The 16,626-nt window shown below is 38.9% G+C and overlaps 1 protein-coding gene across 3 annotated transcripts in view; it reads left to right on the top strand.

The window, feature by feature from the left end:
* RNF115 (ring finger protein 115) overlaps positions 1 to 16,626 on the top strand; it is an 87,899-nt gene that overhangs the window by 47,678 nt on the left and 23,595 nt on the right. For all 3 annotated transcript variants that reach the window (XR_006220538.1, XM_007092586.2, XM_042993956.1), the window contains exon 4: positions 791 to 1,002. Coding sequence is in view for 2 of the 3 variants with exons in the window: in XM_007092586.2 (XP_007092648.2) it covers positions 791 to 1,002 (212 nt within the window). In the remaining variant the exon portion in view is untranslated. The remainder of the gene's footprint in view (positions 1 to 790; positions 1,003 to 16,626) is intronic.

Here is a 16,626-nt window from a genome sequence, read left to right as displayed (position 1 = left end):
AAAGCTTTGACAATACCCCTTTTTGATGTAGCTTCTAGATCCAAGAGAAGTATTTTATAGACCTCTGTCTCCACTCTGTGGTGACAGTGCTTTTTTACAAGTGTATGTAAATATAGCCATTTTATTTAAATCTTAGATTATTATATAGTAGAAATATGGATGTCATTTGTGATAAAATAGAAGAATATAACATTGATCTAAATGGTTGCTTATGCTTAGGACAGAAGTCCATGATCATCTCTGGCTCACATTTTTACTTCAGAAGGGGAACTGGTCAGAGGCCTGTGGATATGAGCTCAGTGTTAAGGAAGGGGTCCAGCTTTTGGTTCGTTTCTATATGAAGGAAATGAAGTTTCTTAGTATGTAAACCCCAGCCTCCATGCTTGCATTTGAAAGGTATCTCTTTTCTCCTCCATAGACTTGAGGAAACGTATACTTCTTTAATTTTTTAAAGTTTATTTCTATATTTTGAGAGCATGCATGCGAGTCAGGGAGGGGCAGAGAGAGAGAAGGAGAGAGAGAGAGAATCCCAAGCAGACTCTACACTATCTGCACAGATATGGGCTTTATCCATGAACTATGAGCTCATGACCTAGGCCTAGATCAAGAGTCCGACACTTAACTGACTGAGCCACCAAGGCGCCCCAACATATACTTCTTTAGTTTGGAGCTGCTTAATTTCAAAGTGTTAAAAATTATTCCTCTCTTTTTTCAGTATTTGTTTTTACCATTTCCTCTTTCCTCTGATCTTGAAACGAGTAATGTGTTCTTTATTTCTGTTTTTTACTAGCTCTGGGAACATTTGGACCACACGATGTTTTTCCCAGACTTCAGACCATTTCTAAGTAGCAGTCCACTGGACCAAGATAATAGAGCCAATGAGAGGGGTCACCAAACTCATACCGACTTCTGGGGACCAAGTCGGCCTCCACGGCTGCCAATGACTCGAAGATATAGATCGCGGGGAAGTACTCGTCCTGATAGATCCCCAGCTATTGAAGGGTGAGTGAGTGTTTTTAAGTTCTCTTTAATGGTAGTTTCAGTGAAGGACGTATTGGCTTAATCTAATCCTTATAGGTTCTCATACTTCTTACCTTTATGGATAAGATGGAGATCTATAGAAAGAATGAAGGTGAAGTTAAATTGAATGTCTGTACTCAACTACTACCAGTTAACGAGTGATGATAAACTAAAGGATGATGAAACTAATGCTATAGGTCTCTGGTTAATTTTATTATTAGTGTCTCAGATTAATATATAGGTGATACATTTGTTTATCAAAATTTCAGAAGATATGGAGAGGGAGGGATATCCAATATATTGGGTGACATTAGGATTCAAAAAGACCTCAGCAAGTTGGAGCAATGGACTTAATATGAAATTTACTAGGAATAAATGCAGAGTCTTGTCTAATTGTATTAGACACTGGAGATACAGTGGTGAGCAAAACAGATGCTGGCGCTTGATCTCATGTAGGAATAATAGATTTTGTAAATGTTTGCCATATGCATAGGACTGTGCTTAATGCTTTCTCTGCTTATTTTATTTAATCCATATGGACTAGTAGGTGCTATTGCTGTTCTCCATTTATATAAGAATAAACTGAGACTCAGATAAATAAAATAACCTGGATCAGTGGTAGAGCCAGGATTTACTTGAACCCAGGGATATATAAATCTAGTGCTGCATGGCAGCCACTAGCCACATGTGGTTATATCAATTTAAATTAATTAAAAGTTAATAAAACTCAAAATTCTTCACACAGCCATATTTCAAGGGCTCAGTAGCTACAGATAACTAGTAGTTACCATATTTTACAGCACTCATAGAACATTTCCATTATCTCAGTCCTATTGGACAATGCTGTTCTAGAGCCTGTACTCCTTCACACATACCCACAACTTCTAGGTTTTATTATTAATAGTTTACTATACTTATCACCTACCTATCCATCTGTTTGTCCATTAGTTCATATTCTATCTTATAAATTTCAAAGTTAGTTGTAGACATTTCTTCTTAGGACAGTCATAGAATATAGGAAATCTAATTTAATGGCATTGTCTAGGACGAAAACCAAAAAATCTTAGACCATTATAAGAATGTATGGTGCTTAGAGGTAAATCTGTGCCAGTTAAACTGCATATAGATTACTTTAGCTGCTCTACCTAGTGTGGATTGCATTGTTGAACCTAGCTAGTTCTTCTCAAATTTTACTTCCTATGCACTTTTTTTTTCTCCCACCCACTAAACTGCCAATCTTGGATCCGTGTTGTGGTTTGCTTTTCCTTGCTCCTCCCCTGGGGGATGGCTGAGCACTGCTGGAAGAAAATCATTAAGTGTGCCCGTCGATGCCCCTGCAACTGGCAAAGTATATTTAATCTTCATTAGACTGTCAGTGCTTTTGATTAGTCTTTTAATTTGCATTCCCCTCAGGAAATATTTTGATCTTTCACCAAATTTCATTCCAGATTTCCCATCTGGTAGGCTGATTCTCAGCAGCTGACTTATATTCTTCATTTTGAAAATTGAGGCCTTAGACATGAACTCCCAAAAACCCTGTGTCCAGTTTCTGTACCTAATATTTATTTCTCCTTCCAGTCTCCTGAGATGAGGTATCCTTTGTTTTCAAAGTAACTCTACCAGCCCATGTTTCTGATTCATTCTTTACCAGCTTCTTCTGAGATTTAGTTTCATCCATTTTCTTCTCCTTGCTCCCCTTTTCCCCTTTGCTACTCCCCACCCCCCCACACTTCCGCAGCATGGTTTTCAACACTGGCTGTACATTAGTGTCACTGAGGATATTTTAAGAAACACTGATGCCTGGTCCCGGTCCCCAGGGATTCTGATTTAAGTATTCTGAGTGAGATCCAGGCATTGGTAATTTTTAAAACCTTCTGAGGTTATTCTGATTTTAGCCAGAGTTGAGAACATCACTTTAGTTATTGCCCAATCTTACTTCCTTTCTTTTTCAATAAAATTTCCTAAGAGGACTCTGCATTTATTTTGTGTACTTTCTCATCTCTTATTATTACTGTGCTACTATAATTTGGCCCTCCTATCACTAAAATCGCTGGTGACCTTCTAGTTGCAGACCCAGTGGATACTCGGAAATCTTTATTGTTTGGCTCTAACTTACTGAATTCAACATTTTCCTCCCTCTTGAAATTCTCTACTTCTCTGATTTCCATGACAGTAAGTTTTCTCGATCTACCTCTTCTCAGACTTTTCCTTCTTGTGGATATTTCCTAAATATTTGTTTTCCCAAGGTGTTTTCTTTATTCTGATTTTCTTTAGTCTGTAGCAGGGTTCTTAGATTTGGGACTTACTGACATTTTGGACTAGATAATTCTTTGTCGTATGGGGGCTCTCCTGACTTCTGCCTACTACATGTAGTAACCACCCCCCCCATCCCTCCATTTATTTATGACCACCAGAAATGTCTTCAGAAATTTCCAAATGTCCCTTGAGGGAGCAAAATTTTTGTCTCTCAATTCTTAGGTTCTCTCATAATTCTAATAATTACTTACATACTAAAGATTCTCGGAGCTGTATTTCTATTTTGACCTTTCCCCCTAATGTTAGACTTGAATATATAACCTCTTGTTAGACATTCCCATCTGGATATTCTATAGCTGCTCCAACCTCACCAAGATGGAAGCGAAATTCTTTTCTTCCAAACCTGATCCTTTTTCTGTATCTGATTTTGATTGGAAGTACCATTCTCTACCCAATTTAGAAACTGAGACATTAACCTGGACTCTTTCCTTTGTCTCACTCAAGTCTCCAGTCAGTCATTAATTCTTCCTGATCTTTATTTCCTATTTCTCAACTCCTGTTTTGCCCGGCCATTTCCCCTGTAGTTCACATCCACACCTTTTCTTACTTGCCTGCACTCTTGCACTAGCCTCCTGCCTCTTCCTTCTCCTTCAGAGCTCTCCCACATTACCCTTGCAGGATCATATACCTAAACTTTCAAATCTGTATCACTTTCTTATATAACATCCATTCTTATAGGGTTCATAACTTCACATACAAGGTCCTCTGTGTATTTGGACTCTCCCAACCTCTGCAGCCTTGTTCCCTGTCACTTCCTGCTTTTCTTTTATTCTGCCAATATAAAGCTTATTCTCTGCATACACCATGCTGTTTCTAGCTTCTTTATCTTTGCTTAATCTGTTTCCTCTGGCAGAAATACCTTTACTGCTTTCTTTCTTTTTTTCTCTTTAATTTTTTTTTAATGTTTATTTATTTTTGAGAGAGAGAGTGCAAGCAGGGGAGGGCAGAGAGAGAGGGAGATACAGAATCCAAAGCAGGCTGCAGGCTCTGAGCTGTCAGCACAGAACCCAGTACTGGAGGGGTCGGATGCTTAACTGACTGAGCCACCCAGGTGCCCCCTTTTACTGCTTTCTTAACCCAATTAATCTTCTGGTGAATTTAAGAAACCTCATCTGACCTCAGGACTATATCAAATACCCTTCTTTGTGCTCTCCTAAGGCACCTCACGTACTCCCCTAACATAGTTCTAACTGTGCCAGTTGAAGTTCTATTAATACTAGCTAGCATGCAGGAAGCATACCATGTCAGGCTTGACATTCATAAGCCCATTTAATGTTCCCCAAAACAAGGTGAAGTAGGTACTGTCGAGGAAAATTGAGATTGTACCTTATTAGAGTATATGTTAGTTATCTGTTGTTGCATAACAAATTATCCTAAAACTTGGTGACTTGAAGGGTAATAATCACATATTATCACTCACAGTTCTTTGAGTCAGGAATTCAAACAGAGCAGGAGATAGTTTGTGCTGTGTGATATCTAGGACCACAGCTAGAAGACTTAAAACCTGAGGGCTGAAATCCTTTGCACACCTATTTGTGTACGTGTCTGGTGGTAGTGCTAGCTGGTGGCTGGGCATCTAGTTCATGCTGTCGGCTGGAAAAGCCACACATGACCTTCCTTGTTTTTTGGTTTTTAAGTTATTTATCTTGAGAGCGAGAGCACAAGCAGAGGAAAGGCAGAGAAAGAAAGAGGGAGACAGAGAATCCCAAGCAGGCTCTGTGCTGTCAGCATGGAGCCCAAGGCAGGGCTTGAACTCATAAACCGAGATAATGACCTGAGCCAAAACCAAGAGTCAGATGCTCAACTGACTGAGCCACCCAGGTGCCCTTGACCTTCCTTAGTTTTCAGTCAAGTTTAGTTTTTTTTTGTTTTTTTTCCCCCCCAAGATGTCCATTCGTTTGTATTTGTCTGAGTGTTTCTTCATTCAGATTAAATATCTGGACAAGAATATCAAATAAATGATGTATCTTTCTCAGTGTTTCATAACAGAGGGGGCACATGATGTTAACTTGTCCCATCATGGATAATGTTAAGTATGACCATTTGGTTAAGGCAGTGTCTGCTAAATTTTTCTTATAAAGAAAAATTATACCTCTTTTCCTCTGTAATTAATAATCTGGAGTGATACTTGAATATTAAATATCTAGTTCCTAATAGTTTTTTACTTAATGATATTAAAATCTATTGATGATTCTTGCCTGAATTATTACCATAATGGCTATAAAATAATGATTTTTCTATTTCTGTGATTCATCCTACAGATATCAATCTACTGTAAAAGATTTGCTCTTTTCCTTGCCCTATCACCAGTGTACTACTTGTTTATTTTAGAGTGGACTCATGGATTTTATTTTTATTTAATTATTATTCATTTTGATGCTCAAATAATTACAATTTCTCCAGAGGAATTGGATCTAAGCATGGTAGGCAGCCACATCCTTTATTTAAAAAAAAAATTTTTTTTTTAATTCTGTATTTATTTTTTGAGAGAGAAACAGAGAGTGTGTGTGGGGGAGAAAGACAGAGAGAGAGGGAGACACAGAATCTGAAGCAGATCCAGGCTCTGAGCTGTCAGCGCAGAGCCTAGCACAGGGCTCGAACTCACTAACTACGAGATCATGACCTGAACCCAGGTGTCCCAGCACATCCCTTTAAGTTAATAAGAGAGTTTGGGTGTCAGAGTAATGTGATCCGCTTGTGTTTCTCTCATTATTAGCTGATAATATCTGGCCGACTGGATGAACACAGTTTCTGCTGGGGTTCCTGTAATGGGAATAAAATTCTTTCAAGAAGATTCTTTTAGTTGTTAAATAGGAATGGGAGACTTATTCTAATTTGTCCTTTCTACTGTGTGAATGCTTAAAAACACAGTATGAATGCCCTTGGGCAGCCTTATATTTTGTCTGCAATCTGAGAGAAAAGGAGAAGCTAACTAGCATTTATTAAATGCCTAGAATTTTCAGGCACTAGGCTATATACACTCTTCTCACAGAGTGCTGGAGCTGGGCCATGTACAGTTAAAATAGGCAGGGGTCAGATTTTAATATCTTTTGCTCAAAAATTCCTTGCCAGATTAATAAAATATCAATGTGAACATATTAGGCTTGATTCAGTCCTCTTGGTTGCTTTGTTTCTTTATTCCATTGGAAATTGTGGTCTACTCTATTATCACATTGTCCCTTTAACTAATAGAGGAAAGAGAAAGAAGTAAGCTTCCTTTTCTTATACGTCCTTTATAGCTAATCATATTACCTTAGTAACGTATAACCTGACTTAATGATGGCTTAAAAAAGAATTTTTTTTAAACACAAAACAAGATATCTGTAGCTGGGTGGCAGTAGGATAGTTCAGTATCTTAACCATGTTAGGGTTGGATCTCTCTGTGATTCTCTTGATCTTTCTGTCATGCTTAACTGCCTTAAAGCCTCAGGAAAGAAGAAAGGGAAAGGGGATAGTATCAGCTTATTTGTTCCTTTTTTCAAAGGAAAGGAAAATCTTTTCTACTCTCCCACTCCCTCCTCTATATCCCCTGCCAAGAAAATTCCACTCACCGGGCACTTTGTCACATGGTCCTCATCCCCAGCTGTAAAGAAAACTGGGAGAGTGTGGATTTAGCTTTTGAATCCTTTGTAGTAGGAGGTGGTAGGGGAGAAGGGTGTTCAGAATGGATTTGGGGTCAGACAGCCAGTGTCTGCTAATTAGCTATTTTCTTTTCTTTCTCTTTTCTTTCTTTCTTTCTTTCTTTCTTTCTTTCTTTCTTTCTTTCTTTCTTTCTTTCTTCCTTTCTTTCTTTCTTTCTTTCCCTCCCTCCCTCCCTCCCTCCCTCTCTCTCTCTTTCCTCCCTCCCTCCCTCCCTTCCTTCCTTCCTTCCTTCCTTCCTTCCTTCGGCTTAATGCCCAATGTGGAGTTTGAACTCATGACCCTGAGATTGAGAGTTGCCTGCTCTGCTGACTGAGCCAGCCAGGTGCCCCTAATTAGCTGTTTTATTAGCAAATAGAAAAAGTAACATGTTATTTCAGAGTAATTATAGCACAGTTAACATGTATTTTACATTAATGTTTCAGCAGTCTTCAGAAGATTTTGATCTTATTCTTGTAAAACATGTTAACCATCAGCACTCTCTTCCCTCAATGCAGCCTTTTTTTTTTTTTTTTTTTTTTGGTGAGTGTCATGAACTCAGTGATTTTTGGTTCTTAATCAGTGTTTTCTATATTTTAGTCATTTAATTCTTACCTTGTTGATTTCTCCCCCTCTCTATAATTATTATTATCATTTAAAGTTTTCATTTAAGAAACCTACCTGCTTTTTACCATATTCAGACATACTGTGAAAAGAAGCTTCCTATTATTACCCATGTAAACATTATTGACTATGTAGATGGAAAAACATTTGCCATTAGTAGAAAGTAACCATTAAAGTAAATGTATTAAAAATGAAGCAACATTATCTCATAAGGGGTTAATATCCAAAATACAGAAAGAACTTATACACCTCAGCACCAAAAACCTCTTAAGAATCCGATTAAAAATGGGCAGGGAATCTGAATAGACATTTTTACCAAAAAGACATACAGATGTCCAACACGTACATGAAAAGATGTTCAGCATCAGTAATCATCAGGGAAATGCAAATCAAAATCACAGTATGTCACCTCACACCTGTTAGAATGGCTGTTATCATTAAAGACAAGAATAACAAATGTTGGTGAGAATGTGGAGAAAAGAGAATGCACCCATGTGCACTGTTTTTGGGAATGTAAATTGCTGCAGGTGGTATGAAAGACAGTATGGAGGTTTCTCAGGAAATTAAAAATAGAACTACCATTTGATCCAGCAGTTCCATTTCTGGGTATTTGATGAAAATGAAAACACTAATTTGAAAAGATATATGTACAACACCACCCCCTGTGTTTATTGCAGCATTATTTACAATAACTAAGACATGGAAACAGCCTGAGTGTCCATCAATAGATGAATGGATAGGGGCGCCTGGGTGGCTGAGTCAGTTGAGCATCTGACTCTTGATTTCAGCTTAGGTCATGATCCCAGGGTCATGGGATCAAGCCCTGCATTGGGCTCTGCACTGAGCATGGAGCCTGCTTAAGACTCTCTTTCTCCCTCAACCCTTTTCCCCTACTCGTGCTCTCTCTCTTAAAAAAAAAAAAAAAAAAAATTGATGGCACTAAAACAGACACTCAGATCAATGGAACAGAATAGGGAACCCAGAAATGGACCCACAAACGTATGGCCAACTAATCTTTGACAAAGCAGTCAAGAATATCCAATGGAATAAAGACAGTCTTTTCAGCAAGTGTGCCAGGAAAAACTGGACAGAGACATGCAGAAAAATGAACCTGGTGGACCACTTTCTTACACCATACACAAAAATAAACTCAAAATGGATGGAAGACCTAAACATAAGATAGGAAGCCATCAAAATCCTAGAGGAGAAAGCAGGCAAAAACCTCTTTGACCTTGGCCACAGCACCTTCTTGCTCAGCACGTCTCTGGATGCAAGGGAAACAAAAGCAAAAATGAACTATTGGGACTTTATCAAGATAAAAAGCTTCTGCACAGTAAAGGAAACAGCAAAACTAAAGGCAATGGACGGAATGGGAGAAGATATTTGCAAACGACATATCAGATAAGGGGTTAGTATCCAAAATGTATAAGAACTTATCAAACTCAACACCCAAAAAACAAATAATCCAGTGAAGAAATGGGCAATATATGTTAGGTAACCCAGTATATTAACATTTCAACACATAGTCAATATAAATATTCTTTTTGTTTTGTTTTCCAAATTTTTATTTAAATTCTAATTAGTTAACTTATAGTACAATACTGGTTTCAAGAGGGGGATTTGGTGATTCATCACTTACATAAAACACCCAGTGCTGATCATAACAAGTACCCTCTGTAATACCCGTTCACCTATTTAGCCTACCCATACCCACCTTCCTCCACCAACCCTCAGTTCTCTATCGTTAAGAGTATCTTACGGTTTGCTCCCCCGTTCTCTTTTTTCCCTTCCCATTTGTTCATCTGTTTTGTTTCCTAAAATCCACGTGAGTGAAATCATACAGTATTTATCTTTCTCTGATTGACTTATTTCACTTAGCATAATACTGTAGCTCTATCCATGTCATTGCAAATAGCAAGATTTAACTTTTTCTTGATGGCTCAGTACTATTCCATTGTGTGTATTGTCGAGCACTTGGGCTCTTTCCATAGCTTGGCTATTGTTGATAATGCTGCTGTAAACATGTGGGTGCCTGCTTCCCTTCAGATCTGTATTTTTGTATCCTTTGGGTAAATACCTAGTAATGCGATTGCTGGATTGTAGGGTAGTTCTATTTTTAACTTATTGAGAAACCTCCATAGTGTTTTCCAGAGTGGCTGCAACAGTTTTCATTCCCACCAAGAGTGTAAGAGGGTTCCCCTTTCTCTGTATCCTGGCCAACATCTCTTGTTTTCTGTGTTGTTAATTTTAGCCATTCTGGCAAGTGTGAGGTGGGCATCTCTTTGTGGTTTTGATTTGTATTGTCCTGATGATGAGTGACATCGAGCATCTTTTCATGTATCAGCCGTCTGGGTATCTTTTTTGGAAAAATATCTGTTCATGTCTTCTGCCCATTTCTTCACTGGATTATTTGTTTATTGGGTGTTGAGTTGGTAAGTTCTTTATAGATTTTGGATCCTAGCCCTTTATCAGATATGTCATTTGCAAATATTTTTCCCATTCAGTGGATTGCCTTTTAAAAGGTTTTGTTGTTTCTTTTGCTGTACAGAGGCGTTTTATCCTGTTGAAATCCCAGTAGTTCCTTTTTGCTTTTGTTTCCCTTGCCTCTAGTGACGTGTCTGGTAAGAATTTGCTCCAGCTCAGGTCAAAGGGGTTGCTACCTGTGTTCTCCTCGAGGATGCTGATGGTTTCCTGTTTCACATTTAGGTCTTTCATCCATTTTGAATTTATTTTTGTGTATGGTGTAAGAAAGTGGTCCAGTTTCATTCTTCTGCATGTTGCCATCCAGTTTTCCCAACACTATTTGTTGAAAGACTGTCTTTTTTTTTTTGATTGGATATTCTTTTCTGCTTTGTTGAAGATTGGTTGACTGTATAGTTGTGGGTCCATTTCTGGGTTTTCCGTTGTGTTCCACTGATCTATGTGTCTGTGTTTGTGTCAGTATCATACTGTCTTGATGACTACAGCTTTGTAATAATAGCTTGAAGTCCAGAATTGTGATGCCTCCAGCTTTGCTTTTCTTTTTCAGGATTGATTTAGCTATTCAGGATCTTTTTTGGTTCCATACAGATTTTAGGATGGTTTGTTCTAGCTCTGTGAAAAATGCTGGTGGTGTTTTGATAGGGATTGCATTAAATGTGTAGATTACTTTGGGTAGTATAGACATTTTAACAATGTTTGTTCTTCCAGTCCATGAGCATGGAGTTTTTCCCCATTTCTTTGTTTCCTTTTTGATTTCTTTCATAAATGTTCTGTAGTCTTTAGAGTACAGATCTTTTACTTCTTTGGTTAAGTTTATTCCTAGGTATCTTACATTTTTTGGTGCAATTGTAAATGGGATCAATTCCTTGATTTCTTTTTCTGCTGCTTCATTATTGGTGTATAGAAATGTAACAGATTTCTGTACATTGACTTTTATATCCTGTGACTTTGCTGAATTCATGTATTCTAGCAATTTTTTGGTGGAGTCTTTGGGTCTTCTACATAGAATATCATGTCATCTGCAAATAGTGAAGGTTTGACTTCTTCCTTGCTGATTTGGTTGCCTTTTATTTCTTTTTATTGTCTGCTTGCTAAGACTAAGACTCCAGTACTATGTTAAATAGTACTGGTGAGAGTAGACATTCCTTTTTTATTCCTGACCATAGAGGAAGAGTGCTCAGTTTTTCCATGTTGAGGATGATATTAACTTCTTTCGAATATGGCTTTTATGATGTTGAAGTATGTTCCATTTATCCTTACATTGTTGAGGGTTTTTAAAATCAAGAATGGATACTTTTTCTGTATCTATTGAGAGGATCATATGGTTCTTTTTTTTTTTAACTTTTTTTTAAATGTTAATTTATTTTTGAGAGAGAGAGAAACAGAGACAGAGCATGAGCCGTGGAGGGGCAGAGAGAGAGGGAGACACAGAATCCAAAGCAGGCTCCAGGTTCCGAGCTGTCAGCCCAGAGCCCTACATGGGGCTTGAACCCATGAACTGCAAGGTCATGACCTGAGCCAAAGTTGAACACTTTTCCGACTGAGCCACCCAGGCGCCCCTGAGGATCATATGGTTCTTATCCTTTTTTTTTTTTTTTTTTTTTAATTAATGTAGTATATCATGTTGATTCATTTGCGAATATTGAACCACCTTTGCAGCCCAGGAATAAATCCCACTTGATCATGGCGAATAATTCTTTTAATGTACTGTTGAATTTGATTTTCTAGTATCTTGTGAATTTTTGCATCCATGTTCATCAGGGATATTGGCCTGTAATTCTCTGTTTTAGTCGAGTTTTTGTCTGGTTTTGGAGCCAAGGTAATGCTGGCCTTGAGGAATGAGTTTGAAAGTTTTCCTTCCATTTCTATTTTTTGGAACAGTTTGACAAGAATAGGTATTCACTGTTCCTTAAATGTCTGGTAGAATTCTCCTTGGGAAGCCATCTGGCTATGGACTTTTGTTTGTTGGGAGACTTTTGATTATTGATTCAGTTTCTTATCTGGTTCACATTTTCTTTTTCTTCCTGTTTCAGTTTGGTAGTTTTTATGTTTCTAGGAATTTGTCCATTTCTTCCAGATTGCCCAATTTGTTGGCATGTAGTTTTTCATAATATTTTCTTATAATTGTTTATATTTCTGTGGTGTTCATTGTGATCTCTCCACTTACATTTGTGATTTTATTTGGGTCCTTCCTCTTTTTAATAAGTATAGCAAGGGGTTTATCAGTTTTATTAATTCTTTCAAGAAACCAGCTGTTAGTTTCGTTGATCTGTTCTAGTGGGTTTTTTCGCCTATGTTGTTTATTTCTGCTCTAATCTTTATTGTTTCTCTTTTCTCTTCTGCTGGCTTTAGGTTTATTTGATGTTCCTTTTCTAGCTCCTTAAGTTGTAAGGTTAGGTTGTGTGTTTGAGACTTTTCTTGCTTCTAGAGGTAGATCTGTATTGCAGTCTATTCCCCTCTTAGTAGTCTTTTATGCATCCCAGAGGGTTTGGACCATTGTGTTTTCATTTTTATTTGCTTGCTTGTATTGTCCTGGTTAACCTATTTATTCTTTTTTTTTTTTTTTTTTTAACATTTACTTATTTTTGAGAGACAGAGAAACAGCACACATGGGGAGGGGCAGAGAGAGAAGGAGACAGAATCCAAAGCAGGCTCCAGGCTCTGTGCTGTCAGTACGAGCCCAACGCGGGGCTCGAACTCACAAACCGTGAGATCATGATCTGAGCCAAAGTTGGATGCTTAACCAACTGAGCCACCCAGGCGCCCCTAACCTATTTATTCTTTAGTAGGGTGTTCTTTAATCTCCATGTATTTGTGGTCTTCCCCAGTTTTTTCTTGTGACTTACTTCAAGTTTCATAGTGTTGTGTTCTGAAAATATGCATGGTATGATCTCAGTCTTTCTGTACTTGTTTAGGGCTGATTTGTAACCCAGGATGTGATCTATTCTGGAGAATGTTCCATGTACACTTGAAAAGAATGTGTATTCTGCTGCTTCAGGATAAAATGTTCTGAATATATCTGTTAAGTCCATCTGGTCCAGCGTGTCAAAAGCCATTGTTTCCTTGTTGATCTGCTTAGATGATCTGTCCATTGCTGTAAGTGGGGTGTTAAAGTCCCCTACTATTATTGTGTTATTATCAATTAGTTTCTTTATGTTTGTTATTGATTTATATAGTTGGGTGCTTCCAACGTGGGGGTGTAAATATTTACAATTGTTAGGTCTTCTTGAGGGATAGACTGCTTAATTGTGATTAATGCCCTTCTTCATTTATTGTTAGTCTTTGGTTTGAAATCTAGTTTGTCTAATATTAGTATAGACACTCTGGCTTTTTTTTTTTTTTTGCCATTCATTAGCGAAATGAATGTTAGATGGTTCTCCATCCCCTCACTTACAATCTGCAAATGTCTTTAGGTCTAAAATGAGTCTCTTGTAGGCAGCATATAGATGGATCTTGTGTGTGTTTGTTTTTTGTTTTTGTACCTTAAATACCCTATGTCTTTGGATAGAGCATTTAGTCCATTTATGTTCAGAGTGATTTTTGGAAGATATGAATTTAGTGCCATTGTGTTACCTGTAAAGTTGGTATATCTGGTGATGTTCTCTGTTCCTTTCTAGTCTTAGTTGCTTTTTGTCTCCCCCCCCCTCCCCCACTCAAAGAGTCCCCTTTAATATTTCTTGTAGGGCTGGTTTAGTGGTCATGAGCTCCTTTAGTTTTTGTCTGTCTGGGAAACTCTTTATCCCTTCTATTCTGAGTAACAGCCTTGCTGGATAAAATATTCTTGGCTCCATATTTTTCCCATTCAGCATGTTGAATATATCCTGCCACTCCCTTCTGGCCTTCCAAGTTTCTGTAGATAGATCTGCTATGAACCTGATCTGTCTTGTCTTGTAGGTTAAGGACTTTTTCCCCCCTTGCTGCTTTCAGGATTCTTTCCTACTCTGAGTATTTTGTGAATTTGACTGTGATTTGTCTTAGTAATGGCTGGCTTTTGTTGAATTTATTGTGAGTTTTCTGTGCTTCTTGGATTTCAGTCTCTGTTTCCTTTACCAGATTAGGGAAGTTTTCAGCTATAGTTTGCTCAATAAATCTTTTGCTTCTTTTTCTCTCTCTTCCCCTCTCTTTTGTATCATAACATGATACAAATGTTATTACACTTTAAGGAGTTGCTGAGTTCCCTAAGTCTACATTCATGAAACAATACCTTTTTTTCTGTCTTCTTTTCAGCTTCAATATTTTCCATTATTTTATCTTTTGTATTACTGATTTGTTCCTCTGCTTCATCATCCTTGTCATTGCATCCATTCAGTTTTGCGTCTTGGTTATAGCATTTTATTTTGGACTGACTAGTTTTTATTCTTTTATGCCTTCAGTAAGGGATCCTCCAGTGCCTTCTTTGCTTTTCTCAAGCCAAGCTAGTATCCTTATGATTATTGTTTTAAATTCTGGTTTGTATGCCTTACTTGTATAAACCCTGGCCATGACTTCTTTCTGCTGTTTCTTTTGGGATGAATTCCTTCATCTTGTCATTTTTGTCTGAATCACTTTTTGTGTGACTGTTTTGTGTGATTCACACTTTTTGTGTGAAAGCCTATTGTATTTCTGCTCCTTAGAGTAATGGCTGTATTAAGAAAAGATTAAAAAAAAAAAGCTAGATCCTATTTCCCCTTAGAGCTGAAACTTTGCAGCACTCTATGATCAGTAGACATGGTGCACACAAGGGGTTTGTCCTGGTCTTCCGGGGGTAGGGCCTTTTGCACTGATTCTCAGGATGATTTGCCCTAGTGGAGAGTATGTACCTCCAGGGTGCAGGGCTAGGGGAGGGGGCTTGGTGTAAGTAGTATGGCCTCCACTGGGTGGCGCTGTTTTGTTCACTGAAGTCGGTGAGCTGGTGGGCAGTGTGGAGGGGACTGGTGTTTGCCCCACTGTCTCCTCCCTGGAGTGGGGAGTTTGTGCCCACCACTCTTCAGGAAGCCCTCACAGAAGAGCAAACAACCACCTCTTTTGTGTCCCCTGCTTCTGCCAGAAACCTACATTTACCCTGCTTGCGATCGACATGTCTGCCTGCCCGGCGGCACAGTTCTCTTGTGTTTTATTTCAGATGTGTGGCTGATTTTCAAAACTCCAAACTCCAAATTTTAGGGACCTACCAGTGACAGACCCTCACTGATCCTCTGGGGGAGGGTCTTAGAGCTTTTGGCGTTTGACGGTTTGTCCCAGGAAAGTGGTTCCATAACTGTGCAGTGGTTCAAAGTTTATGGTAAAGTGAAGCACAAAGCTGGCACCAAGGTTTGCTGCCCTCAGCCTGTGTCTTTGTTCCTATGCTAGGGAACAGGGCAGCACGTTGATGCCACCAGTTCTTTTTGTCCCTGGGGAGGCTGAGCTGCCACTCCCAAAGGAGCTCCAAGCAGGGAGACTGTTTCTCTCCATGGAACCCAGGGGATTCTCAGACCACGCTGCCCACTCCAGGGTCTCCACCCTCTTTCCCCACAGGAGCACCCCTAAGCCCACTAGGAATGACCCTGGCGATGGCAAAGACATCTAAAACTTCAGACTTGGTGCTCCACTGCTTAGAATAACTTGTAGTAATCAGCCCCTTTCCTATTCCCAGTCATTGGTTTTGGGGAAGCGTTTTTCTTGTGCAGTCCCCTGTGTGCGCTCTCACTCTGTCTCTCTCTTGCCTCTCTCTGTGATCAGGGCTCCTTCCCCTTCCCAGCACCTGCACTTCTTTTCTCCCCCAAATCAACTCTGCAGCTCCTACCTTCTACAGTGTGGCCATTTTGTCTCCCACTAGTTGTGCAGTTTTGCTCTCTCAGTCCTCAAATCGATTTCTTGGGTGTCAGAATGATACGGTATTTATCTAGCTGTGTTCAAGGGACAAGGCAAGCTTAGGGTCCCCCTACTCCTCTACCATCTTAAGTCCTCTCCTAAAGTGTTAAGATTTTCTAAAATGTTGAAGAGCGCTTGGGAAAATTCTGGGAGGCAGAAATGTATAATTTTTTCCTTGATTTTCACAATAGTTGCATTCCTTGAAAATTCAGTATATTTTAAAACCACGTGTGAAATACTTTATGTGTAGAATGGAGTTGAGTTTGGGCTCAGTAAATTGTAGGCAGTTTTTCCCCAAGGGAATGTCCAGGCAGGACATTCAAAGATTATGCATGTTGGAGGATAATTGTTTGTTGGGCCTGGCTAGCCTCTGATTTTTTGCAAGATGATAAGCGCTTGGGAGGTTCCTGTCTACTAAATATGAATGGTACCTCCCCACTTATTGCAACTAACAAAACTGTCTCCTTGGATTTCTAAATCACTATGTAGGAGCAATGTTGAGAACTCCTGATGTGAATTAGAAGTCCTTAGATGGATCTCAACGGTTAGTGTGTTATCTTAAGCTGTCTCCTTTTTTCTGTCTCTCTGTCCTCTGCTTTCTTGTGTTGGCATCATTATTGGATAGTTGCCCCTATTTAAAATGAAAGATGGCTAGTGGTAGCTCCAAGTTTACAAGAACATTACAACATTCATCCCAGAGGATATGTCCATCTATCACCCTTCAGGGAGGGCACTTGT

This window comes from Panthera tigris, chromosome C1, assembly GCF_018350195.1.
Source record: "Panthera tigris isolate Pti1 chromosome C1, P.tigris_Pti1_mat1.1, whole genome shotgun sequence".
Taxonomy (NCBI): domain Eukaryota; kingdom Metazoa; phylum Chordata; class Mammalia; order Carnivora; family Felidae; genus Panthera; species Panthera tigris.
The sequence above is the reverse complement of the archived record's forward strand: the minus strand, read 5'-3'. Positions and strand labels throughout refer to the sequence as shown.